General features: G+C 66.0%; 4 protein-coding genes across 4 annotated transcripts in view; 2 read left to right on the forward strand and 2 right to left on the reverse strand.

The window, feature by feature from the left end:
* Positions 1-1330: 1330 nt before the first annotated feature.
* EMIHUDRAFT_243188 (FKBP-type peptidyl-prolyl cis-trans isomerase) lies at positions 1331-2134 on the reverse strand (the record flags this gene model as incomplete). Its single annotated transcript, XM_005771556.1, has 2 exons — positions 1331-1404; positions 1534-2134. 2 exons carry the CDS (start codon positions 2132-2134, stop codon positions 1331-1333), a joined length of 675 nt encoding a protein of 224 aa, XP_005771613.1.
* An 8200-nt stretch (positions 2135-10334) lies between these two features.
* EMIHUDRAFT_118118 (hypothetical protein) lies at positions 10335-10688 on the forward strand (the record flags this gene model as incomplete). Its single annotated transcript, XM_005771557.1, has 1 exon — positions 10335-10688. The coding sequence occupies one exon, from the start codon at positions 10335-10337 to the stop codon at positions 10686-10688; it is 354 nt and encodes a 117-aa protein (XP_005771614.1).
* A 1594-nt stretch (positions 10689-12282) lies between these two features.
* EMIHUDRAFT_243194 (hypothetical protein) lies at positions 12283-14459 on the reverse strand (the record flags this gene model as incomplete). The annotated part of the gene is made up of 3 exons (XM_005771558.1): positions 12283-12627; positions 12671-13228; positions 14112-14459. 3 exons carry the CDS (start codon positions 14457-14459, stop codon positions 12283-12285), a joined length of 1251 nt encoding a protein of 416 aa, XP_005771615.1.
* Positions 14460-17436: 2977 nt separating this feature from the next.
* EMIHUDRAFT_444992 (hypothetical protein) overlaps positions 17437-20884 on the forward strand; it is a 4410-nt gene continuing 962 nt past the window's right edge. Inside the window, exons 1-11 of the mRNA XM_005771559.1 lie at positions 17437-17683; positions 17875-18093; positions 18336-18485; positions 18589-18831; positions 19267-19467; positions 19530-19691; positions 19836-19914; positions 19999-20125; positions 20186-20321; positions 20454-20690; positions 20769-20798. Coding sequence (XP_005771616.1) covers positions 17648-17683; positions 17875-18093; positions 18336-18485; positions 18589-18831; positions 19267-19467; positions 19530-19691; positions 19836-19914; positions 19999-20125; positions 20186-20321; positions 20454-20690; positions 20769-20798 — 1620 coding nt within the window. The 5' untranslated portion in view covers positions 17437-17647. The remainder of the gene's footprint in view (positions 17684-17874; positions 18094-18335; positions 18486-18588; positions 18832-19266; positions 19468-19529; positions 19692-19835; positions 19915-19998; positions 20126-20185; positions 20322-20453; positions 20691-20768; positions 20799-20884) is intronic.

Raw genomic sequence — 20884 nt, forward strand, 5'->3', positions numbered from 1 at the left:
CTCTGGCATCTCTGGTCATCTCTGGTCATCTCTGGTCATCTCTGGGCATCTCTGGCCATCTCTGGTCATCTCTGGTCATCTCTGGTCATCTCTGGTCATCTCTGGTCATCTCTGGTCATCTCTGGCCATCTCTAGTCATCTCTGGTCATCTCTGGTCATCTCTGGCCATCTCTGGTCATCTCTGGTCATCTCTGGTCATCTCTGGCCATCTCTGGTCATCTCTGGTCATCTCTGGTCATCTCTGGCCATCTCTGGTCATCTCTGGCCATCTCTGGTCATCTCTGGTCATCTCTGGCCATCTCTGGTCATCTCTGGCCATCTCTGGTCATCTCTGGCCATCTCTGGCCATCTCTGGTCATCTCTGGTCATCTCTGGTCATCTCTGGTCATCTCGGGCGATCTCGGGTCATTCTACGCCGGTGCCTGTTCCTCACAGACAACGCGAATCGCAATCATATGCCACGGCCTCGGCCACGCGCCTCGCCCCGCCCCGGCGTTCCGTTCCCGTGCGTGAAATCGCCGCCCTGGCACCTGCGAGAGGAGACCGAGATGGCGCCGAGATGAGGCCGAGATGAGGTCGTGAGATCGCCGCCCTGGCACATGAAGCCGGGGATGATTCGGTGGAAGCGCGAGCCCTTGAGATGCAGCGGCCTATCGGTGAGCTCTCAACTCGCCGACCAAAGCCCCTCGTTGATAGCGCCCACGCGCGAGGGCGCAGCGGCCGGCCGCTCTTGCCGACGCCCTTCTCGCCGGTGCAGAGGGCGCGAAAGTTCTCGGAAGTCTTCGGGTAGACGGAGGCGAAGAGCTCAAGCACGACGCGCTGGGGGGCCTACGTGCACCACACCTCCAGAGTCGTCGAATCCAGCGTGGGCTCGGTCCCGTGGGTGGTGCGGTAGCAACGCGCGGCGCGCAAGCCTGAGATCTACGTTCGGTCTACGGACTGAATACGGCCGAATACAGCTGAGTCCGTGTCCGCTCGAGCGCTGGCTGGAGTCCAAGAGTGCCTCTTCCGCGTCTAGGCTGCGGCGCCTCCCCATATCTCCCCATATCTCCCCATATCTCCAGCACGTGGGCGAGGGTGATCTCCCCCATATCTCCCCATATCTCCCCATATCTCCCCCATATCTCCAGCACGCCTCCCCCCCGACCGAGACGTCGAGGAAGACGGCCGGGTTGGACGCGCTGCGAGCCTACGCTCGAGAGAGGCCGTGCTCGGTCGGTTGCGAGAGGGCTCCAAGAGGGCCGCGAGAGGGGCAGCGGGAAGGTGCGGGCCAGGTGCGGGCCTGCTCGGCACCTGTCTAGGGAGTAGCTAGGAAGTGTCTAGGAAGTGTCTAGGGCAAGGCCTGCTCGAGGGGGACGGTCGGCCGCGTGTCCTTCTTCCGAAGGAGGCCGAGCGCAGCCACGCCTGGAGCGGGAGACGGGACGGGTCCGAGAAGAGGAGCCAGCTCTAGGAAGTGTCTAGGAAGTGTCTAGGAAGTGTCTAGGAAGTGTCTAGGGACGGGTCCGAGAAGAGCCCGCCCTCCCTTTTTCCGACGGAGGCGCTGCGCCGCGCCGGCGTGGCCAAACGCGAGCGTGAGGGTGCCGTCGGGTCCGGAGTTTAGGGCTACGGCTACGGCGAGAGGGTCAGGACCGGCGTAGCCAAACGCGAGCGTGAGGATGCCGTAGGCGGCGGTCTGCAAAAAGGTCATCGGCGCCTCCTCGCTCACCGAGAGGAGCTCGAGCTCGAAGATGAGCACCGCGCTGGGAGGGATGCGCGGTGGCATGCCCGCCTCGCCGTACCCGAGCGAGGGAGGCAGGAAGAGCTGCCACTTGTCGCCGGGACGCATCATCTGCAGCGCCAGCGTCCAGCCGGGGACGACTTTGCTCGGCTTGAAGGTGGCCGGCCGGCCGCGCGCGTGCGACGAGTCGAAGATGCTGCCGTCGACCAGCCGGCCCTCGTAGTGGCACTCGCACAGCGAGTTTGCATTTGGACGCTCACCAGAGCTGCTGCCCGACTCGAGCACGCGGTACTGCAGCCCGGTCGGGAGCTCGACGAGGTCAGGGTGGCTGCGCTTGTTGTCCTCGAGCCAGTCGGCGCTGCTGCCGGCGGCGGCACGTGCGAGGAGGCCGACTAAGAGCGGCAGAGTACCTCGCATCGTCCGGTGGGGGGGGCGGTACCTAGGTAAGTTGCGCCGGGAATTCTTTTGAGCTTCTCTCGAGGTTCTCGAGGTGGATATCCTTTGGCCGCGTTGGGTAGCGAGGATTGGTGTAACCCGAGCCACGGAGGCGTGTTTTCTGACCGTCAGTGCACGGAGTTGCCCCTTCTCCGACTGCCCCGGCTAGTTCCCGAGGTCGTCGGGTGTGACCCCTTCGTCCCCCGAGACCTAGCGCGGGTGGGTTGGAGGGGCCTCAGAAAGGCGCGCAAGCATTTTTGAGCTTAGCCTTCGAGGTTATGAAACAACAAGGCGGACATGGCATATCGCTCTCGGGCCCACAGACATCCCGCACACTCGCCGCACACCCGCCGCCCCCGCGCGCGCCCCACCCCGGCCGGGAGAGAGGGGAGTGACAGTTTGGGTGGGATGGCAACAGCCCGAGTATGTTGAGTCCTGGCTCAACAACGCAGGAAACAAGAGGGGGTGGTTCGGCTCACAAGTCCGGCTCACGCGCCTCGAGCTGACCATCTACCGCACTGAGCACTTCCGCCCCCTCGCTCCCAACCCATCCACCTCGCCTCGGGCCGCGCCGCGCGATCTCGGGCGATCTCGCGCTATCTCGGGCGATCTCGGGGCCGCGCCGCGCTATCTCGGGCGATCTCGGAGCGTCGCTCGCGCGGCGTCACACCTGCTCAAAAAAGGAAGGGCCTGGTTGGAGCCACGGGGCTCACGAGGACGTGCTCGCTCGGTTCTCGCCGCCTCGCTCTGCGCCACTTGGGCCGGTGAGGCGGTGCCCCGCGCGGCGCGTCCCTCGCCCCGTCCACGCCGACCCCTGCGCGTACCGCTCATCTTCAGCCCTCTTGGGGTTACTCTTGCGCTCGCGCAGGGGAACCCGGCGGGACTCCCGTCCCCCCACCTCCGACGGGTTAGGTCGGTTCTGCGCCCCTTGGCGCCTGTGCATGTCCCGCGTGCCCGCCTGCCAAGGCTGGTGCCAAGGCCAATTCAACTGCCAAGGCTGGTGCCAGGGCCAAATCAACTGCCTGGCTGGTGCCAAGGCTCAAAGGCTCTCCTCTCTCTCTCTCCTCCCTCTCCACTCTCTGTCTCTCAACTTTCTCCCTCTCTCTCCCCTGAGACTCTCTCTGCTCGCTCCGCCCTCTCTCTCCCTCCCTCCCTCCCTCCCTCTCACCCCCCCCCCTCTTCTCTCCTCTCCCCCTCTCTCCTCTCTCCTCCTCTCTCCTCTCCTCTCCTCTCCTCTTCTCATCCTCTCCCCTCTCCTCCTCTCCTCTCTCCCCCCCTCTCTCCCCCAGCAGCTTCCTCGAGGCCGAACAGGTAGATCCTCCCTGATCGCTAAGCTACCACAGGGGACGGCCAGGTAGTAGACGTCGTCCGCCGCCGCCTCCGCCACCCGCGTGCCTCCGCCCCGCTCAGCAAAAAATCAGCATTATATCAGGAGGTGCCAAAGCAGCAGCATCTCCATGAGGTGAGCGTCGTGCGTTTTGCCGCCGCGCGCCGCCGCCGCGCCGACTGGCTCCCGGTTCGAATCGTCCTTCGCGGAGCGAACGCGGCGACACGGGCGCACGTCGCGCGCGTGCGCGCCCGCGACAAGACGAGACGAGACGAGAAGAGAAGGAGACGTTGATGTTTTTGCTGCCGCGGCCGCGCCGCGATCTCGCGTCTGCTTTGGCGCCGACGACGCGACGCGTCCCGCTGCGTGAGATGGCGCCGCCGCGGAGTCGGCGCCGCGATCAACCGCGCGCCAGCGGCGAGCGGCGCAGCGCGGCCACCATGCGGCGCGACGTGCCCGCCGATCTTATTTTTTGTTTTAATTCGAAATAACGCAGCCCACTCTTTCCTTTGCACCTGATGCTACAGAGGGCTGGCAGCGAGCTGACACGCGGGAGGGAGCCCATCGCACCACCAGGTGGAAGAGAAGTAGTGGGCTGGAAATAACGGCCGCAGTGCGCGCGCGCCCCGAGATTACAGTCTGTTTCGGGCATTAAGAAAACGTAGCATTAAGAAACCCTACCAAGCGATTTCCGCGAAAATCTAAGAAACCACGGCGAGCCGCAGACGCGCCGGCTGGCAAACGCCGCAGGCGCGCAGGCCTGCAGGCCCGCGTCAGTGCCGGGCTGCAGCCGCAGCCCAATACTACGCCTCCGCCCCCTCCGTCGCCTCCCCTTCCGCCTCGGCTGCCCCCGCCTCCACACCTCGCCCTCGACACACACTCACCCAAGTCCCTCCGTTGATACAGTCGGTTGGCGTCGACGACCACAAGGTGCCGCCCAACGAGACCGACCAGGTGCAGCCGATTGATCGCGGCATGGGGCGCCAGATCAAAGTCTACCTTGGGCAGCTGCTCGATGAGTGGCTCGACGACGAGAACAACCTCAAGAAGTGGGAGTCGAACACGCTGACGGCCTCGGACCGCCGCATCCTCCTCGCCCACTGGTTCTACAAGGCCTCCATGAAGGCGCTCCAGGGCGAGGCCAAGCGCAAGTACTTCGAGCACGCCGGCGCCCTGCTCACAGCCGACGGCACGGACGACGACCTGCTCATCAAGCTGGAGGGCGCCCCCGCCGGCTACAAGGTGGTGATCCCGCAGCTTACTTAATATTTTATTTTCTCACGGAAACACGCTCGGCCCGGCTGACCTGAGTGCCGGCCGGGGCTAAGAAACCACGGCGCGGGCTGGGGGAGGAGGGTGGAAAGGCTTAGAAACGGCGGCGTGGCGCCGGATCCTGTTTTCTTAATGCCCGAAACAGACTGTAGCCGAGGATCCGAGGGGGAACCCATTTCCCTCGCTCTTGTTTTGGATCTGCGAGCGCGGAGCGCGCGACGACGGCGGCAGCAGCGAGCGTCAGCAGCACAAAATCGGATGCGCATAAGGCATATATCGCATGTGCATGATCGCTCCATGGTGATCCACCAGCCAGTACGTATTTTGTCGTGCTTTTTACGGTTTTGGGGTGTCACACTTTCACACGGTAGCGGTGTGCTACTGCTCGAGGGCCGTGTGTGGTGTGCCAGCCCCTAGATGTGGTGCGGCGCAGAGTGCGCCGTTAAAAAGTGCGCCGTCGCCGCAGAGTGCGCCGGCGGCCGGCGCAGAGTGCGCCGGCGCCGGCGCAAAAGTGCGCCGGCGCCGGCGCAGAAGTGCGCCGTTTTCTCCACCGTTCCGGCGCACTCTGCGCCGCCGCACCACATAGCTCATAGGGGTTGGCACACCACATAGTGGTTGCCCCTTCCTATAACGCACGGGCCCTCAGCGGAGCTGGGAATAGGACCGCCGCAAGCGGCGTGGCGTGGAGCGGTTGCGCATCCCTCCGGGGGCCCCTCTGCGCCGGGGAGGCGTTGTTGGAGGCTAGGACGCAAGCGTCCGTCGCCCTTTTCAAACTCGGGGCCCACTCCGCTACGCTCCGACCCGAATTTGGAGGGCCTAAAAGTTTAAGGTGTTGCTGCGCAAAAGGGGTCGGACACAGGGGGGTGTACCGGTTCTGGCTTGTCAGGGCGCCGTGCGTGGCTGGTCAGAGCAGTCCTGCCTCCCAACGCTCGCCAGACTGCCGCAGCCAACCCGGTCTCGCTGAAAAGAAGAAAGTTTGGCCCAACGGAACTGGCGCGCACTGGCACTAACTCTGCCCAGAGCGGTGGTTGAAGCCGATTGCCTCAACTGTCAACCAGCGGGTTGACAGAGGTCTCAACCATCAACCAAGTGGTTGACAGACCCCTTCAACCTTCAACCCCGCGCAAAGGTCTGAACAGTGAACATTCTCTGTGAACACCCATGTCGTCTTCTTTAGATGCTGCATTTGACGTGCCGTTTTTACGAGTACTTGCTTCAGCTACACGTGCGTGGATCTGGATGGGAGAGGTGTGATGCCAAGCCCAGACGAGGAACGCTCTGACAAGCCATCCGCGAAGGCCCCCGCACGGGAAGTCCGGGCCGACGTCATGGTCGTCCGGACGCGGCCCTCCGTACACGGAAATAGCTTACCGCAGACATTTCCAAACGCAAAACTGCTTACCAAAGGCAGATACGAGCTCAGCTCAGTGAAATCTAGCAGCACATACCCTCAGACTCAGTATCCATAATAGTTAAGTCTAAAAAGTCGGTCCGACCGCGCAGAGCGGTCTGGCTGTGTCTGCAGAGGCCAGAGCTTCCGTCCGGGCCCTGAGAAATGTCGGAGGCATGTCGGCCCATGTTCGCGATTTTGATGGCGTTGCCCTCATTGCACGTGAAACAGACCGCGCCGGCCACGCACCCTTGTTCCCGGAGGCCAACTCGAACAGGTTTGAGCAAAGGCCGCCTTCCATGGACCATGCTCGAAATGCAGCACAGGAACTTAGTTGACCCTGCTCGAAGGCCGCCCTGCTCTAAGGCCGCCCTCCCTGCTCTCGGCATTGCGTTGTTGACTGATAGCACTGTCTGATCCATCCAGAAAGAGCCGTCGAGCTACATGAGACCCAAGTCGTCGTGATGTACCAGAAAACGAAACTAGCGCCAAAATTGAGATCTCAGGATCGACATTAATTTCAGATGGTTGGGCACTCGCTTGCTTTTTTTTCGCTCCAGTCCTGCGGATCTTCATCCTGCGGACCGGAGGGCTACGAAGCCTTTCACACTCCAAGGGGTTGATGGTTGGGGGGGGGCCTCAACCCTCAACCCTTCAACCACCCCTATGGGCAGAAGACAGTCGAGAAGCTCAATCACACACCCCAAGAGCCCATGGCCTTCTGAGGTGGGGGAGGGGGGCAGTCCCTTTGACGTATGTATCTCTGGGTTCTGTCTCTAGCGTCGGAGAAGAATATTCATTTTTTCATTGAGCTGTAGTCGTGAACAGACGCCGTCTTGGCCGGGTGTCCCGCCTGGGTTCGGACTTTTTGCGGGGTATGGTATGGTAGGGTCGTCGCCCTGGCGCCGCGACCAAACCCCCCCACCCGCACAGGACGTCGCCTCTGGCCAGCAGGACCATACCCCCCCACCCCCCACCCCACCACACGAGCGCGCACAGTAACCGTCGTGTTAGGCCGTCCGGTCGTGCGGCACGTGTTCGCGCGATGCAGTCTGCGCGAGGTGACCCGCCGGCAATCGTGCTCACCCCTCAGAGCATGTCCGCAAAGGCCGCCAGGGCCTTGCGTGCCGGCGCAGGCGCGGGCGCAGGCGCGGGCGCGGCCGGTGCGAGCGCGGGCGCGGGCGCGGGCGCGGTCTCCGCCGGCGCCGCCTCCGCCATGGTCACCTCGGGCGCGGGCGCGGGCGCGGTCTCCGCCGGCGCCGCCTCCGCCATGGTCACCTCCGCTGGAACCATGGTCACCTCCGCTGGAACGGCCTCCGCCTCCGCCGCCTCCGCTGGCGCCACCTCCGCCTCCGCCATCGCACGCCGCCCTCCGCGCCATAGCTGGCCAAAGGCACGCGCACGAGCGGTACGCGCGCCAACAGCTCATGCCCCGCGCGCTTCGCGAGCCACGACGGCGATTTGAATCGAAAGGCAGAATCAAAGACATCGGCATCGAGCGCCGCGTTGAGGTCCGAGAAGAAGGTGGAGCGCGCGTGGACGAGACTCGCGCAGGCCTCGCGATAGAGCACGGTCCGTCCTGCAGGACCATCGTGGCGACAGTTTTGAGCGCCTTCAGCTTGCTGAGATCGTGGTCGTCGCCACGGAAAGCGTCGCTTGTCGGAAGCCTCCCGTCCATCATGCGGACGGCATGCGGTGCAATCGCAGCGTCGAGCTGTGCGACGCACGACGCAAGCGTACCAGCGCAGCAGCTGCGCACAGCGGCGCGCTCGGCGTCGTCGGGCAGCGAGCTGTCCAGGAGCCGAAGTTGAGGCGGCGTCGCGGCGAGAAGGCCCGCGACAGTATCGAAGCGGCCGCCGTGAGTCGGCATCGTGTCCGCGGCTGTGTACGGCGGCTGTGTACTGGGTTCGAACCCTGTTGAACGTGGCCGATCCGATTGACAAAACCCCCCCACCCGTCGAGCAGGCCGCCTCCGGCGGCCAGGACCATACCCCCCCACCCTTTTGGCGCCGAAATACCATACCTTACCCCGCAAAAAGTTGGAATCCTGGTACGCATGTCCCAAGGGCGAGGAGCGTCGCTGGCGTGTTGAGCAACGGCGCGCCGAGTACGGACGCGAAGAGCGGCGATGGCGGGGCGAGCCGCGACGGCGGTCGCGATCGCGCGATGAGCCGCGGCGGGATGAGCTGCGACGGCGCGACGAGCGTTGGCAATGGCGGCACCATGATGGGCGGCATGACGAGCGGCGCGGCTACGACGACTCTTGGTGCAGTGGCCGCGAGCAGCGACGGCACGCTGAGCCACACGCCGCCGAGCGATGGCGCGACGAGCCATTGCGAGGCGAGCGATGGCCGCATCATGACGGGCGGCACGTTGAGCGGCGCGGCTGCAACGACCGACCAAGCATAGGCGAGCGCGAGCGCGACATGTACGATCGGCGCGATGATCGGTCCCACGATCCCAGGCGCGACCATGACCGGCGCGACCGCCGCGGCGAGGGGCAGCCTCAGCACAGCGACCGCCGGTTGAGTCCGCCGATGCGTGGTGCGGGATCGCGCGACGAGAGGCACACCTCCGCTGCCGGTGGTCAGCTCAATGCTAAGCAGCTCAGCGGCCATATCTCGCATGCCAGCGGCGCCGACGCTCTGCTCACGCTCTTTGCTGCCCACAGCGCGAGCTTGAACCACATCCACGCTGCGAACCTGTGGAACAAACTGGGCAAGCAGCGCATCGAGCGGCGGCACGAGGGGCAGCTTGAGAAGCTGGTGCAGCGCACGCTCGACCTGGTTTCTTCGTGCCGAGCACGCGAGCTGGCCAACGTGTCTCACGGCGTTGCAAAGTGCGGCCTGCAAGCGAGGGTGGTGCACCCGTTGTTCGTAGCGGTGGCGGAGGAGGCGGTGCGCGGCGGGCTGGCTGGCTTCAAGCCGCAGGAGCTGGCCAACACGGTGTGGGCGTATGCGACGGCGGGCGTGGCTGCGGACGCGCTGTACGCGGCGGTGGCGGAGGAGGCGGTGCGCGGCGGGCTGGCTGGCTTCAAGCCGCAGGAGCTGGCCAACACGGTGTGGGCGTATGCGACGGCGGGCGTGGCTGCGGACGCGCTGTACGCGGCGGTGGCGGAGGAGGCGGTGCGCGGCGGGCTGGCTGGCTTCAAGCCGCAGGAGCTGGCCAACACGGTGTGGGCGTATGCGACGGCGGGCGTGGCTGCGGACGCGCTGTACGCGGCGGTGGCGGAGGAGGCGGTGCGCGGCGGGCTGGCTGGCTTCACCCCTCAGAACCTGTCCAACACGGTGTGGGCATATGCGACGGCGGGCGTGGCTGCGGACGCGCTGTACGCGGCGGTGGCGGTGGCGGAGGCGGCGGTGCGCGGCGGGCTGGCTGGCTTCAACCCTCAGGACCTGGCCAACACGGTGTGGGCGTACGCGACGGCGGGCGTGGCTGCGGACGCGCTGTACGCGGCGGTGGCGGAGGCGGCGGTGCGCGGCGGGCTGGCTGGCTTCAACCCTCAGAACCTGGCCAACACGGTGTGGGCGTATGCGACGGCGGGCGTGGCTGCGGACGCGCTGTACGCGGCGGTGGCGGAGGAGGCGGTGCGCGGCGGGCTGGCTGGCTTCAACCCTCAGGCCCTGGCCAACACGGTGTGGGCGTACGCGACGGCGGGCGTGGCTGCGGACGCGCTGTACGCGGCGGTGGCGGAGGCGGCGGTGCGCGGCGGGCTGGCTGGCTTCACCCCTCAGGACCTGGCCAACACGGTGTGGGCGTATGCGACGGCGGGCGTGGCTGCGGATGCGCTGTACGCGGCGGTGGCGGAGGCGGCGGTGCGCGGCGGGCTGGCTGGCTTCACCCCTCAGGCCCTGGCCAACACGGTGTGGGCATATGCGACGGCGGGCGTGGCTGCGGACGCGCTGTACGCGGCGGTGGCGGAGGCGGCGGTGCGGAGCGGGCTGGCTGGCTTCACCCCTCAGGACCTGTCCAACACGGTGTGGGCGTATGCGACGGCAGACTGTTATCACCAGGCGCTGTTTGCCGACTGCTCGCGCGTGATCAGCGACTCGCTCGCGCGGGATCCCTCGATATGGAGCGAGGAAGCCCGCCGTCAGCTTCACCAGTGGCAGCTCTGGCTCTCCCTGGAGCGAGGAGCAGACGCGCAGCAGCACCTCCTCTCCGCGTCCCAGCGCAAGCTCTGCTGCGACGCCATGCAAGGCACCGAAGTTACGATCTCGCGCTTACAGCGCTCCGTCGCGGCTGCCCTCGCCGCCGTCCAGCACGGCTTCGAGGAGGAGCATCTCGAGCCGCGCACCGGCTACTCGCTCGACCTGGCGCTGCCCTCGTCACGCGTCGCGATCGAGGTGGACGGCCCCTCTCACTTCCTGCTGCCCGACGGCCGGGGCGTGCGCAAACCCAATGGGCCAACGCTGCTCAAGCGGCGCCTCCTCAGGGCGGCTGGCTGGAGGGTGATCAGCGTTCCATTCTACGAGTGGGACGGCTTCGCGACAGCCAATGGGCAGCAAACCTACCTGGAGAGGGCGGTCGCCCCGCTGTTGGGCTAGTACTGTGCACACTGACTCCCGTAGGGCGGCTCCCGTGGTGTACCTGTGTTAGTCGGCCAGCGCCAGTCCCGTCCCCGTGTTCCGTGTGTTCCTAAAAGTGTAAAAGATGGCGTGTCCGTTTCCTTCTTTCTTTCATTCTGTTCCTCCCCCTGCAGCCTGCTCACGCTGCTCCGTTGCGCGTTGATTTTCTTGTTTTTTCTTGGTAAAATTCTTCATATGGGTTATATGGCTGTGCATTATTTGTCCAATAATTAAGGAATCGGACGGTAAGGGCTACCGCTCGAGTAGGGGTTGGCTCCTACCTAGCCCATGAGTAATGAGTGAGGGGAGCTTACTTCCCTTGGACCCCCACGCATAGTGTAGTGTGTAGAGGAGGAGGAGCCCCGCAATGTATGCTTGGAGTGTTTGGAGTGTGTACATCGAGAGAGCCAAATTACGAGCCACCCTACGTGGATGGAAGGTACATCATAGGCTGCAGATACTCTCTGTGTACACGATGAAACCATTCACCCCAGGGGTCGTGAGTTGCGTTGCTGTAGTAAAGGATCTTCGCACCTAATCGTTATTGTTGCAAGTGTGACGGTAGATGTGACGGTCGCTCACACTGTGAGCGTTTCCTCGGGAAGGGAATTTCCCCCCCCCCCCCTCACAAAAGAAATGATGCGAGATTTACGCGGCAATTTAGTACAAGTCAGCGTGATACCATGCTGCAGAAGCCGCAGCCCGCCTCCGTCGAACTCATCACGGGCTAAGTTCGCAGCCGGAATTCTTTTAATTCGAAATAACGCAGCCCACTCTTTCCTTTGCACCTGATGCTACAGAGGGCTGGCAGCGAGCTGACACGCGGGAGGGAGCCCATCGCACCACCAGGTGGAAGAGAAGTAGTGGGCTGGAAATAACGGCCGCAGTGCGCGCGCGCCCCGAGATTAGCCGAGGATCCGATGGGGAACCCATTTCCCTCGCTCTTGTTTTGGATCTGCGAGCGCGGAGCGCGCGACGACGGCGGCAGCAGCGAGCGTCAGCAGCACAAAATCGGATGCGCATAAGGCATATATCGCATGTGCATGATCGCTCCATGGTGATCCACCAGCCAGTACGTATTTTGTCGTGCTTTTTACGGTCGGCGCAAAAGTGCGCCGTTTTCTCCACCGTTCCGGCGCACTCTGCGCCGCCGCACCACATAGCTCATAGGGGTTGGCACACCACATAGTGGTTGCCCCTTCCTATAACGCACGGGCCCTCAGCGGAGCTGGGAATAGGACCGCCGCAAGCGGCGTGGCGTGGAGCGGTTGCGCATCCCTCCGGGGGCCCCTCTGCGCCGGGGAGGCGTTGTTGGAGGCTAGGACGCAAGCGTCCGTCGCCCTTTTCAAACTCGGGGCCCACTCCGCTACGCTCCGACCCGAATTTGGAGGGCCTAAAAAGTTTAAGGTGTTGCTGCGCAAAAGGGGTCGGACACAGAGGGGGGTGTACGCAGCGATCGATGACACGTCAGAGGTAGGTAGGTAGGTAGGTAGGTGTTACCTCACACGGTCTACTGCAAAGACAAGGAGGGCACACAGCACACACACCAAGAGTGCATGTGCTGCATTGGACATCAGAGGGCCAAGGGTTGGATCAAGCAGTGGGAAGGGACTCGAGGTGACGCGCGAGCGCGATAAGCGCGGCATCTTCGTTCGTCGTCAAAGCAGCGCATGAGCGCATCGAGGTCGTCGTTTGCTATGCGGTCGTAACCATCGTCGTCGTCGGACTCGTACGCGGGCCCGCGGTCGTCCTGGTCGGACGTGCACTCGTCCTCGTCGGACGAGTACTCGCTGTCCTGCTCGGCTTGCACGGCGCGGAGCGAGTGCACCCAGGTGATGAGCACGGCGGACACGACGGCGTAGCAGGCTCCACGTGCACCATCGAGGGTGCCCGGCTTCCGCGGCGTGCTGGCAAACGCCTCCATGCCAAAGAGGATTGGCGCCCGGCACAGGTCTCGGTACTCGCCCGAGGTCATGCAGTTGCAATCGTTTGAAGGCCTCGAGCGAGATGCCGTCGGTGAAGCAAAGGTTAAAGTCGGCGGCCGGAGTCGTGTTGAGTTTGAGAGGGTTGCCGCACGCGTTGTGTAACGCGGCGACCGCTGCTCTCTGTATGCGGGCGGCGCCGGGGACGTCGTCGAGGTGGCGGGCCTGCTGGATCCGGCTGGCGGCGGAGTTGGTGCCGACGGCGTGGGTGACGTACGAGCCGGGGGACCGGGGAGGGGCGTGCTCACGGACCCAAGCGGCGGCGGCGTTGCAGTCGGCGGTCGGGGTGTGTCCGGCGCCCGCGCGTTGTTGGTGTTGACGCTGGTTCCTGTTACTGACGTAATGATTGAAGAAGTTGCTCCGTTGGTTGCCTCCCGTGACGATGACGCACGCAAGTTTGTCGCACGCCACGCACTTGGTGAGCGCCGAGGAGGCCAATTCGGCGTCGGTCGCATTGGGGTGCTCATTCGTAAAGTGTCGAAGAAGTTGGGCCGCCGAGCTCTTCTTATTCCCAAAGTCGAGTTCGCAAACGAGGCACTTGAACTTTCCTTCGTTGGTTTCGGCGGCGGCGGCGGTGACGGTGTCGGCCACGGCGGCGAGGGCGGCGAGCGTGGCGGCGTCGGTGGGCGGGGGGAAGGAGGGCGGCGTGGGCGGCATTGGGGGGCCGGCGGGGGCTGGAGGCATCCGGAGGGCGGCGGCTTGAGCGGCGGGCGTTCCGCTGTCGGGAAGAAAGCTGAGGTGTTGGGCGGGAGCAATCTCGGCGAGGGCGGCGGCGAGGGCGGCCTGGTCTGCTGGTCGCTGCTCGGGCGGCTCGCTGCCGTCGTCGTCGTCGTCGTCGTCATCCTCGTCTTCGTCGCTGCCTGGCACGCGATCGTCTGCGTGCGGTGGCGAGGGAGGCAGGGAGGGCGTGTCGAGGTGGTCGAGTTCCATAGCGTCTCCGTCGGGAGGCGGCGGCGGCGGGGTGGCGGCGGCGGCGAGGCACTCGGGCGGCATCGAGGCGCCGGCGGGCTGGTTTGAGAGAGCTTCGAGGCAGCCGGGTGGCACGGTGCCGACGGTGGCCTCTTGTCCAGTGCCGTTGCGTTCGGTGGCTTCGTTCTGCACGGGTGACGGCAGTGGTGGTGCAGCGGCGGCGAGCTCGGGTGGAGACTTTGGCGACTCGGCGGGTGTCTCTCTGCATGTATAGACTAATACAAATGAGAGATTCTCCCATTAAGCTAAAAGTACGTACAAATGCAAATACTGACAGATACACAGCAAATACGGTAGTGATACAACCAATTAATACCGGGGGGGAAACGCCCCAAATACCGGGGGGGAAACACCCTTTTGCGCGCGTGCATGCGATTACGGTGCGTGCCGCAAGTACGTACCGCTGCGGTTTTGAGTGCGTGCCTCAAGTACCGCTGCGAGTCCGCGGAACCCAGGTGTCAGGAACGCCGCCAGCGGCAATCTTGTAATGCGAACAGTCCACCACAATTCTTCCGCTGGACGAATTGGAGTGAGGTGCACCCGGGCCGGGATGCGCATCCGGCCGGAGCCAGGTGAGAGAAGAGACGTTGAGCATGCCAAAGTTCAGTTGCGTACCTTCCCAAGTCTTGATGACAGCTTTGACATACTCTCGCATCTGCAAATACTGGTCCGGCATCTCATCTGCCAACGCTGTGCCAGAGTAGCTGCTTCTCGTGGGAAAGTTGCAACTACCGCGGCCGTCACACTGACTGCGCCAGATGTGCTCCTGCGTCGGTGCCCGACACCGTCTTGTAAGCATCTGAGTCTGGCCACAGAGTGCTCAACGCTCGCCGACCACCTATCGCCGTGCGCCAGCCAGATCCTCTCCCCTCGCCGGCCCGTGCGAGGTCGCCGTGACCTGGCCCTCGTCGCGCCTTGATCGCCTCCGCCCGCCGCCGGCGTCTTTTCTCTTCGTCAGCCCTGTGCCGAAAGCGCCGCTCTCTTCCTTGTCGCTACCTTGTTGACGGCCGCGCTGCCGGTGCTGGCCCTGCTCGACGCGCCGGCTCCTGCATGACGACAGCGCCTCTCGCCGCGTGCACAGGAGCCTCTCACTCCGCCCCTCGCCCCGCCAAGAGAGACGAGACGTGCAGCGAACTGAGCAGGGGCTAGCGCGAAGGTGTCTCAAAGTAGTCTCAAGTGTCTCGAAACGTGTCTCAACCTCGAACGAATCTGTATTTCACAGCCTTGTTATGGAGAAGAAAATACGTCCTATGGCGCTGTGCGCTGGTCTGTGAGAGGTTGAGGTGCGAGCCCTGGAGGCCCTGGGAATGGGGGGAGACTACCCGCGGGCCTAGAAGGCCCGCGCGCAGGGGGGTGGGGCATTGAGACCGGTCATGAATGAGTGCGCGACACGCATGTTGCGAGCATTCACAGCCTTGTTATTGAGAAGAAAATACCTCCAATTCACAGCCTTGTTATTGAGAAGAAAATACCTCCTATGGCGCTGTGCGCTGGCCCCGGGGGGCCTGTGAGAGGTTGAGGTGCGAGCCCTGGAGGCCCTGGGAATGGGGGGAGACTACCCGCGGGCCTAGAAGGCCCGCGCGCAGGGGGGTGGGGCATTGAGACCGGTCATGAATGAGTGCGCGACACGCATGTTGCGAGCATTCACACCGAGCGGACCGGGCAGCGGCACCGCCTGCTCCTGCCTCAGCCCAAGCCTCGCAGCGGGCCTCGCCTGGGAGGTTCGCAGAGTTGCTCTCGAGGGTAATTCAGAGGCCATCGGCGAGTGCTGCAGCTTCCCCTCTGCAGATGGACGACCCGCCGAAGAAGGGCAAGGGCAAGGGCAAGGGCAAGGGCAAGGGCAAGGGCAAAGTTTCAGAGGATCCGGTCGGTGGCGGCGACAGAGGCGGCAAGGCTGGCGGTAAGGGCGGCCGGGGCAAGGGCGGCCGGGGCCGTGGCGGCAAGGGCGGCGATACGGCGTCCGCGCCGGCGCCGGCGGACAGGCGGGCGGAGGCGCCAAAGGTGTCGGCGGCCAAGGCGGAGGCTGCTGCCAAGGCGGAGGCGGCGGCCAAGGCCAAGGCGGAGGCAGAGAGGCAGGCGGCGGAACAGGAGCTGAAGGCGCGGGTGGCTGCGGCGGAGGAGGAGGCGCGGCGCGCCGAGGAGGCGCGGCAGCGGGAGGCGGCGGAGGCCGAGGCGGCCCGCGCGGCAGAGGCGGCGGCCGCGCTCGAGGCGAGGCTCAAGCTGCGGCAGCTGAACTTGTCCGCACAGCGCCCCAGCGAGGGCGAGCTAAAGGCGCGCGACTCGAGCCTGAAGAAGTACGAGGCGGCGCGCCGCAAGCTGGTCAAGCTCGGAGACGAGAGGGAGCGGTCCGCGCTGCTCGCCGAGCTCCCTCGGCTCAACCTGTCCAAGTACGTCGAGGAGGTGGCGCTCGCTGTGGCGGAGGCGCCGCTCAAGCTCAAGGACGTTCGTGCTACTCTCCCCGAAGCTTCTCGGAACCTTCCTCTGCAGGCGCCGCTCAAGCTCAAGGACGTCGTTCCCGCGGCCGAGCTCTGCTCGCTGATGCACCGCACCTACGCGACCTTCACCCAGGCGCTGGAGCCGCCGCTCCTCAAGGCGGCCACTGCGTTGCCGCCGCCGCCGCCGCGGCCGGGCGCCGCTGTGGCGTCTGAGGGCGAGCCGGAGTGGACGGCGGGAGGCGGCTGAGTTCCGCTCGGCTGAGCGTGCTTCTTTCGTGCAGGCGAGTCGGAGCGGACGGCGAGGCTCTTGCGCAAGCGGTCCGCGCTGCGGCTCCTCTTCGAGTTGGTTGCAGTCGGAGTGCTACCCTCTCCAAAGCGGCCGCTCGGCGCGCTGCGCGACGTCATGGAGGAGGACACTGCCTCCGCCGCCGAGGCGACGAGGAGCGGCGAGCCGGCACCCTTCGGCAACCTGCAGGTGCTGCAGCCGTTTGTCAAGTATGCCGCTGCCGAGCCGCTGCTAGCCTCGCCGCCCGCGCACGCCGCTGCCCGCGCCGCGGCCGGCGGAGGCAACGGGGGCGGCGAGGCGGGCGGCGAGGCGGGCGGCGAGGCGGGCGGCGAGGCGGGCGGCGAGGGGGTGGAGTGCGCTCTCTCGCCACCCGAGCAGCGGGCTCTGCTCGGCCTGCTGCATGGGTACTACTCGACGGTGAGCGACGGGCGTCATCATATCTCCCCACACCTCCCCACACCTCCCCACACCTCCCCACACCTCCCACACCTCCCCACACCTCCCCACACCTCCCCACACCTCCCCACACCTCCCCACACCTCCCCACACCTCCCCACACCTCCCCACACCTCCCCACACCTCCCCACACCTCCCCACACCTCCCACACCTCCACACACCTCCCCACACCTCCCCACACCTCCCCACACCTCCCCCCACCTCCCCCCACCTCCCCACACCTCCCCCCACCTCCCCACACCTCCCCCCACCTCAGGTGAGCGACGGACTGGTTGCGGCGCACAGCGAGCTGCGCTCGATCGAGCGGTCGAACCAGAAGGCGCTCCTTGCTCGCGGTGAGCTGTCGGAGGAGGAGGCGGACACTTCGACGACCTGTCTCGGACGTGTCCTGGACGTGTCCTGTAGGCGAGCTGTCGGAGGAGGCGGCGGCGGCGCACGAGCGAGCCCGCAAGGCGCACGAGCGAGTGCTGACCGCCGCGCGCGCCATGGGCGAGCCAGCCCCGGTGTGGCGCCCCTCTGACGATTGACGGCGTGGAAGGGCATTCCGTCATTCTTCCTTAGGTGAGCCGCTCGGTGTGCCGCTGCCGTCGCTCTCCGCCGCCGGCGAGGAGGAGGAGGAGAAGAAGGAGTCCGTCGTCGTGTCGCTCTCCACGTCGGCCAACGCCGACGACGGCGAGAGCGGCGGCGGCTTGTACGCGGACGCGGAGGAGCGCGCCTTCTACGAGCAGCTCCCCGACTTGCGCGCGGTGCTCCCCGCCGTCCTCTTCTCCGAGGAGGGCGACGCGGACACGTCCGGCCTCGAGGAGGCGATGCGCCGCCTCCCCTCCTGCTCCTCGCGCCGGGAGGTGGACGACCCTAGACTGTACTGTACTATACCATGCCACACTGTGCTATGCTGTACTATACTACACTACACTGCACACTATAGGTGGACGACCTACTGTGCTATGCTGTGCTATGCTATACTACACTGCACACTCTAGGTGGACGACCTACTGTGCTATGCTGTGCTATGCTATACTACACCACACTCTAGGTCGACGACCTCGCTTCGGAGCTCACCATGCGAGGACTCCGCTCCGCCCGCCGCCCGCTCGTGCGGGCCCTCCTCTCGCCGCCTGCCAGCGCGGCGGACGCGCCTCGCTGCTACGCGCGCCTCGCCGCCGTGCTCTCTGGCGCCTTTAAGCACGTCGGCTCTGAGGTTGGGTCACTCGTCGCCGCAGAGTTCGAGCAGCTCGCGGAGCGGCCCGAGCAGGACCTGCCCTAGACACTCCCTAGACACTCCCTAGACACTCCCTAGACACTCCCTAGACACTCCCTAGACACTCCCTAGACACTTCCTAGCGGCCTAGACACTTCCTAGCGGCCCGAGCAGGACCTGCCCGCCCGGTTGCTGACCCTCACCCTCACCCTCCACCCCCCCACCCCCCCAACCCCCAACCCCCCACCCTCCACCCTCCACCCTCGCGCTCACCCTCACCCTCACCCTCGCCCCAGGACTTGCCCGCCCGGCTGCGCAACGCGGCGTACGTTGGCGAGCTCGTCCGGTTCGGACTGGTCTCGCCGCCGAGCGTGTTTGGAATGTTCAAGGCGTGCGCTGGCGCCTTCTCGGCGGCGCAGCTCGGCGTCGTAGTCGCGTTGCTCGAGGCGTGCCTGACGCCTCTTCCCAGACACTTCGCAGACACTCCCCACGGCGCTTCCTAGGCACTCCCTACACACTCCCTAGACACCTCATGGCACTTCTGGTGAGGCGTGCGGCCGCTTCCTGCACGCGTCGCCCGCGTCCCACGAGCGGATGGACGCGATGCTGGGCGCGCTCTCGCAGCTCCGCTCCGTCCACCGCGCCCTCCCTCCCGACCTGCTCGCCGAGCTCGACGCTGCCATCGCCGCTTGCCGCCCAGCCGAGGAGATCGAGGCGCGGGCGGCGCCCGAGCTGCCGCCGCTGCAGCGGTACGTCCTCCACCTCCTCCACGAGCAGCTGACGGCCGGCACGGTCCGTATAGCCGAGATGAATGCCGAGAGCCAGCCGAGAGCCAGCCGAGAGCCAGCCGAGAGCCAGCCGAGAGCCAGCCGAGAGCCAGCCGAGAGCCAGCCGAGAGCCAGCCGAGAGCCAGCCGAGAGCCAGCCGAGAGCCAGCCGAGAGCCAGCCGAGAGCCAGCCGAGAGCCAGCCGAGAGCCAGCCGAGAGCCAGCCGAGAGCCAGCCGAGAGCCAGCCGAGAGCCAGCCGAGAGCCAGCCGAGAGCCAGCCGAGAGCCAGCCGAGAGCCAGCCGAGAGCCAGCCGAGAGCCAGCCGAGAGCCAGCCGAGAGCCAGCCGAGATGACGCCTGAACGAGCGGTTGGCGGCCGGCATGGTCGGCGGCGCGGTGCCGCGGCTGCGCTGTCCACGGGCACGTCCACGACACGTGGTCACGACACACGTCGCACGCAGGCGGAGGTTGTGGTGCGACAGCTGCGCAAGCTGCCTTGGCGCGACGAGCCCGAGGTTGGGCGCTGGTTCGCCGCCGCCGCGCTGTCGGCGGCAGAAGTGCGCTTCCACGCCATCCCGCTGCTCGCGACAGTCTGCTCGCACTTGCTCCCATTCCAGGAGGCCGCGGTGCTGCGCGTCGTCGACGGTGCCGTCGAGGCGATCGTGCGCCATCCTCCGCCCACCGAGATTGAGCCGAGATTGAGCCGAGATCGCGCCGAGGTCAGGCGCTGCGCCTGGTCATCGACCGGCCCGGCATCGACTTCGACGCCGCCAAGCAGTCGCGGCGGCGCGGCTGCCTGGTGCGGCTGGTTGGCGAGCTGTACGCGTACCGGCTGCTTGACTCGCGCGCTATCCTGCGCATCCTCTACTGGCTCGTCCCCAAGCAGGACACTCCCTCAGACACTTCCGCAGACACTTCCGCAGACACTTCCTAGACGCATCCTCTACAGGCTCGTCCCCAAGCAGGCGTGTTGGGCCGCGTCGTGCCCGTGTCCAGGACACGTCCATGACATGTCCGAGGCCCCAAGCAGGCGGGCGTGTGGGGCCGTGTCGTGCCTATCACGCACGTGCCGGCCCACGCAGAGGCGGCCGGCGCCGAGCCGGCGGCGCGTCCGCTGCTCCGGCATGCATGGGGCGCCGCTCCTGAACGGCATAAGAGGCATTGGGCACTCACCCTTGGGAAGGAGTCGTTAGGCACGGGGAGCCCCTCCTCGACGGCCCCGCGGACTGCGGCCGACTGCGGATGGCGCTCGCGCTGCTCGACGTGGTTGGCGGCTTCTTCTCGCGCGGCCTCGCGCGCAGGCGTGGCGGGGGTCGGCCAGTGCCGCGGCGGACGCGTCCATGAACGCGTCCATGACGCCCCCCCCGCGCGGCGGCGCAGGCGGCTCGACGTGTGGCTGGTCTACCTCTCGCGCTACTTGTTTTGCAAGACGGTGAGCGTGGACGTGCGTTTCGCGCTGCACGACACGCTCGCGGCGCTGCGGCCGCAGCTTGTGCTGCCCGACAGCTACGAGCAGGCGCGTAGAAGCAGCAGCAGTGGTAGCCGTAGTGGAGTAGTGCTGCCCGACAGCTACGAGCAGGCGCGTGCTGCGGCGGTGGCGCGGGTGCACGCGGGAGGAGGGGAGCACACCGAGGCCGGCCGAGGCTAGGCGTGCGCGGCGGTGGCGCGGCTCGAGACGGTGATGGCGGACGACCAGGCGCAGGGCGAGGCGCTAGCGCACGAGCTGCTGCACGAGGCGGCCGGGGCGGGGGCTACGAGCGGCGAGGAGGAGGGCGAGGAGGGCGAGGAGGGGGAGGAGGGCGACGGCGAGGAGGAGGGCGAGGAGGGCGAGGAGGGCGAGGGCGAGGGCGAGGAGGACGACGAGGAGGCGGCGGAGGCGGCGGAGGTATGGGCCGCGAGCGTCGCCCTGCTTCCCTCGCCCCCGGCAGCATCCCTTCGTGACGCCACGACTGTGTGTGGACAGGTGGATCGCGAGTTGGCGCAGCTTGAGGAGGTGCAGCGCCTCCTAGAGCCAGCTGACGCTCCGCCAGCTCTGGGCACTGCGCGCCTCGACGCGCCCACGACACCCCCTCCGCCCCC

The sequence above is a fragment of the Emiliania huxleyi genome (genome assembly GCF_000372725.1).
Source record: "Emiliania huxleyi CCMP1516 unplaced genomic scaffold EMIHUscaffold_380, whole genome shotgun sequence".
Taxonomy (NCBI): Eukaryota; Haptophyta; order Isochrysidales; family Noelaerhabdaceae; genus Emiliania; species Emiliania huxleyi.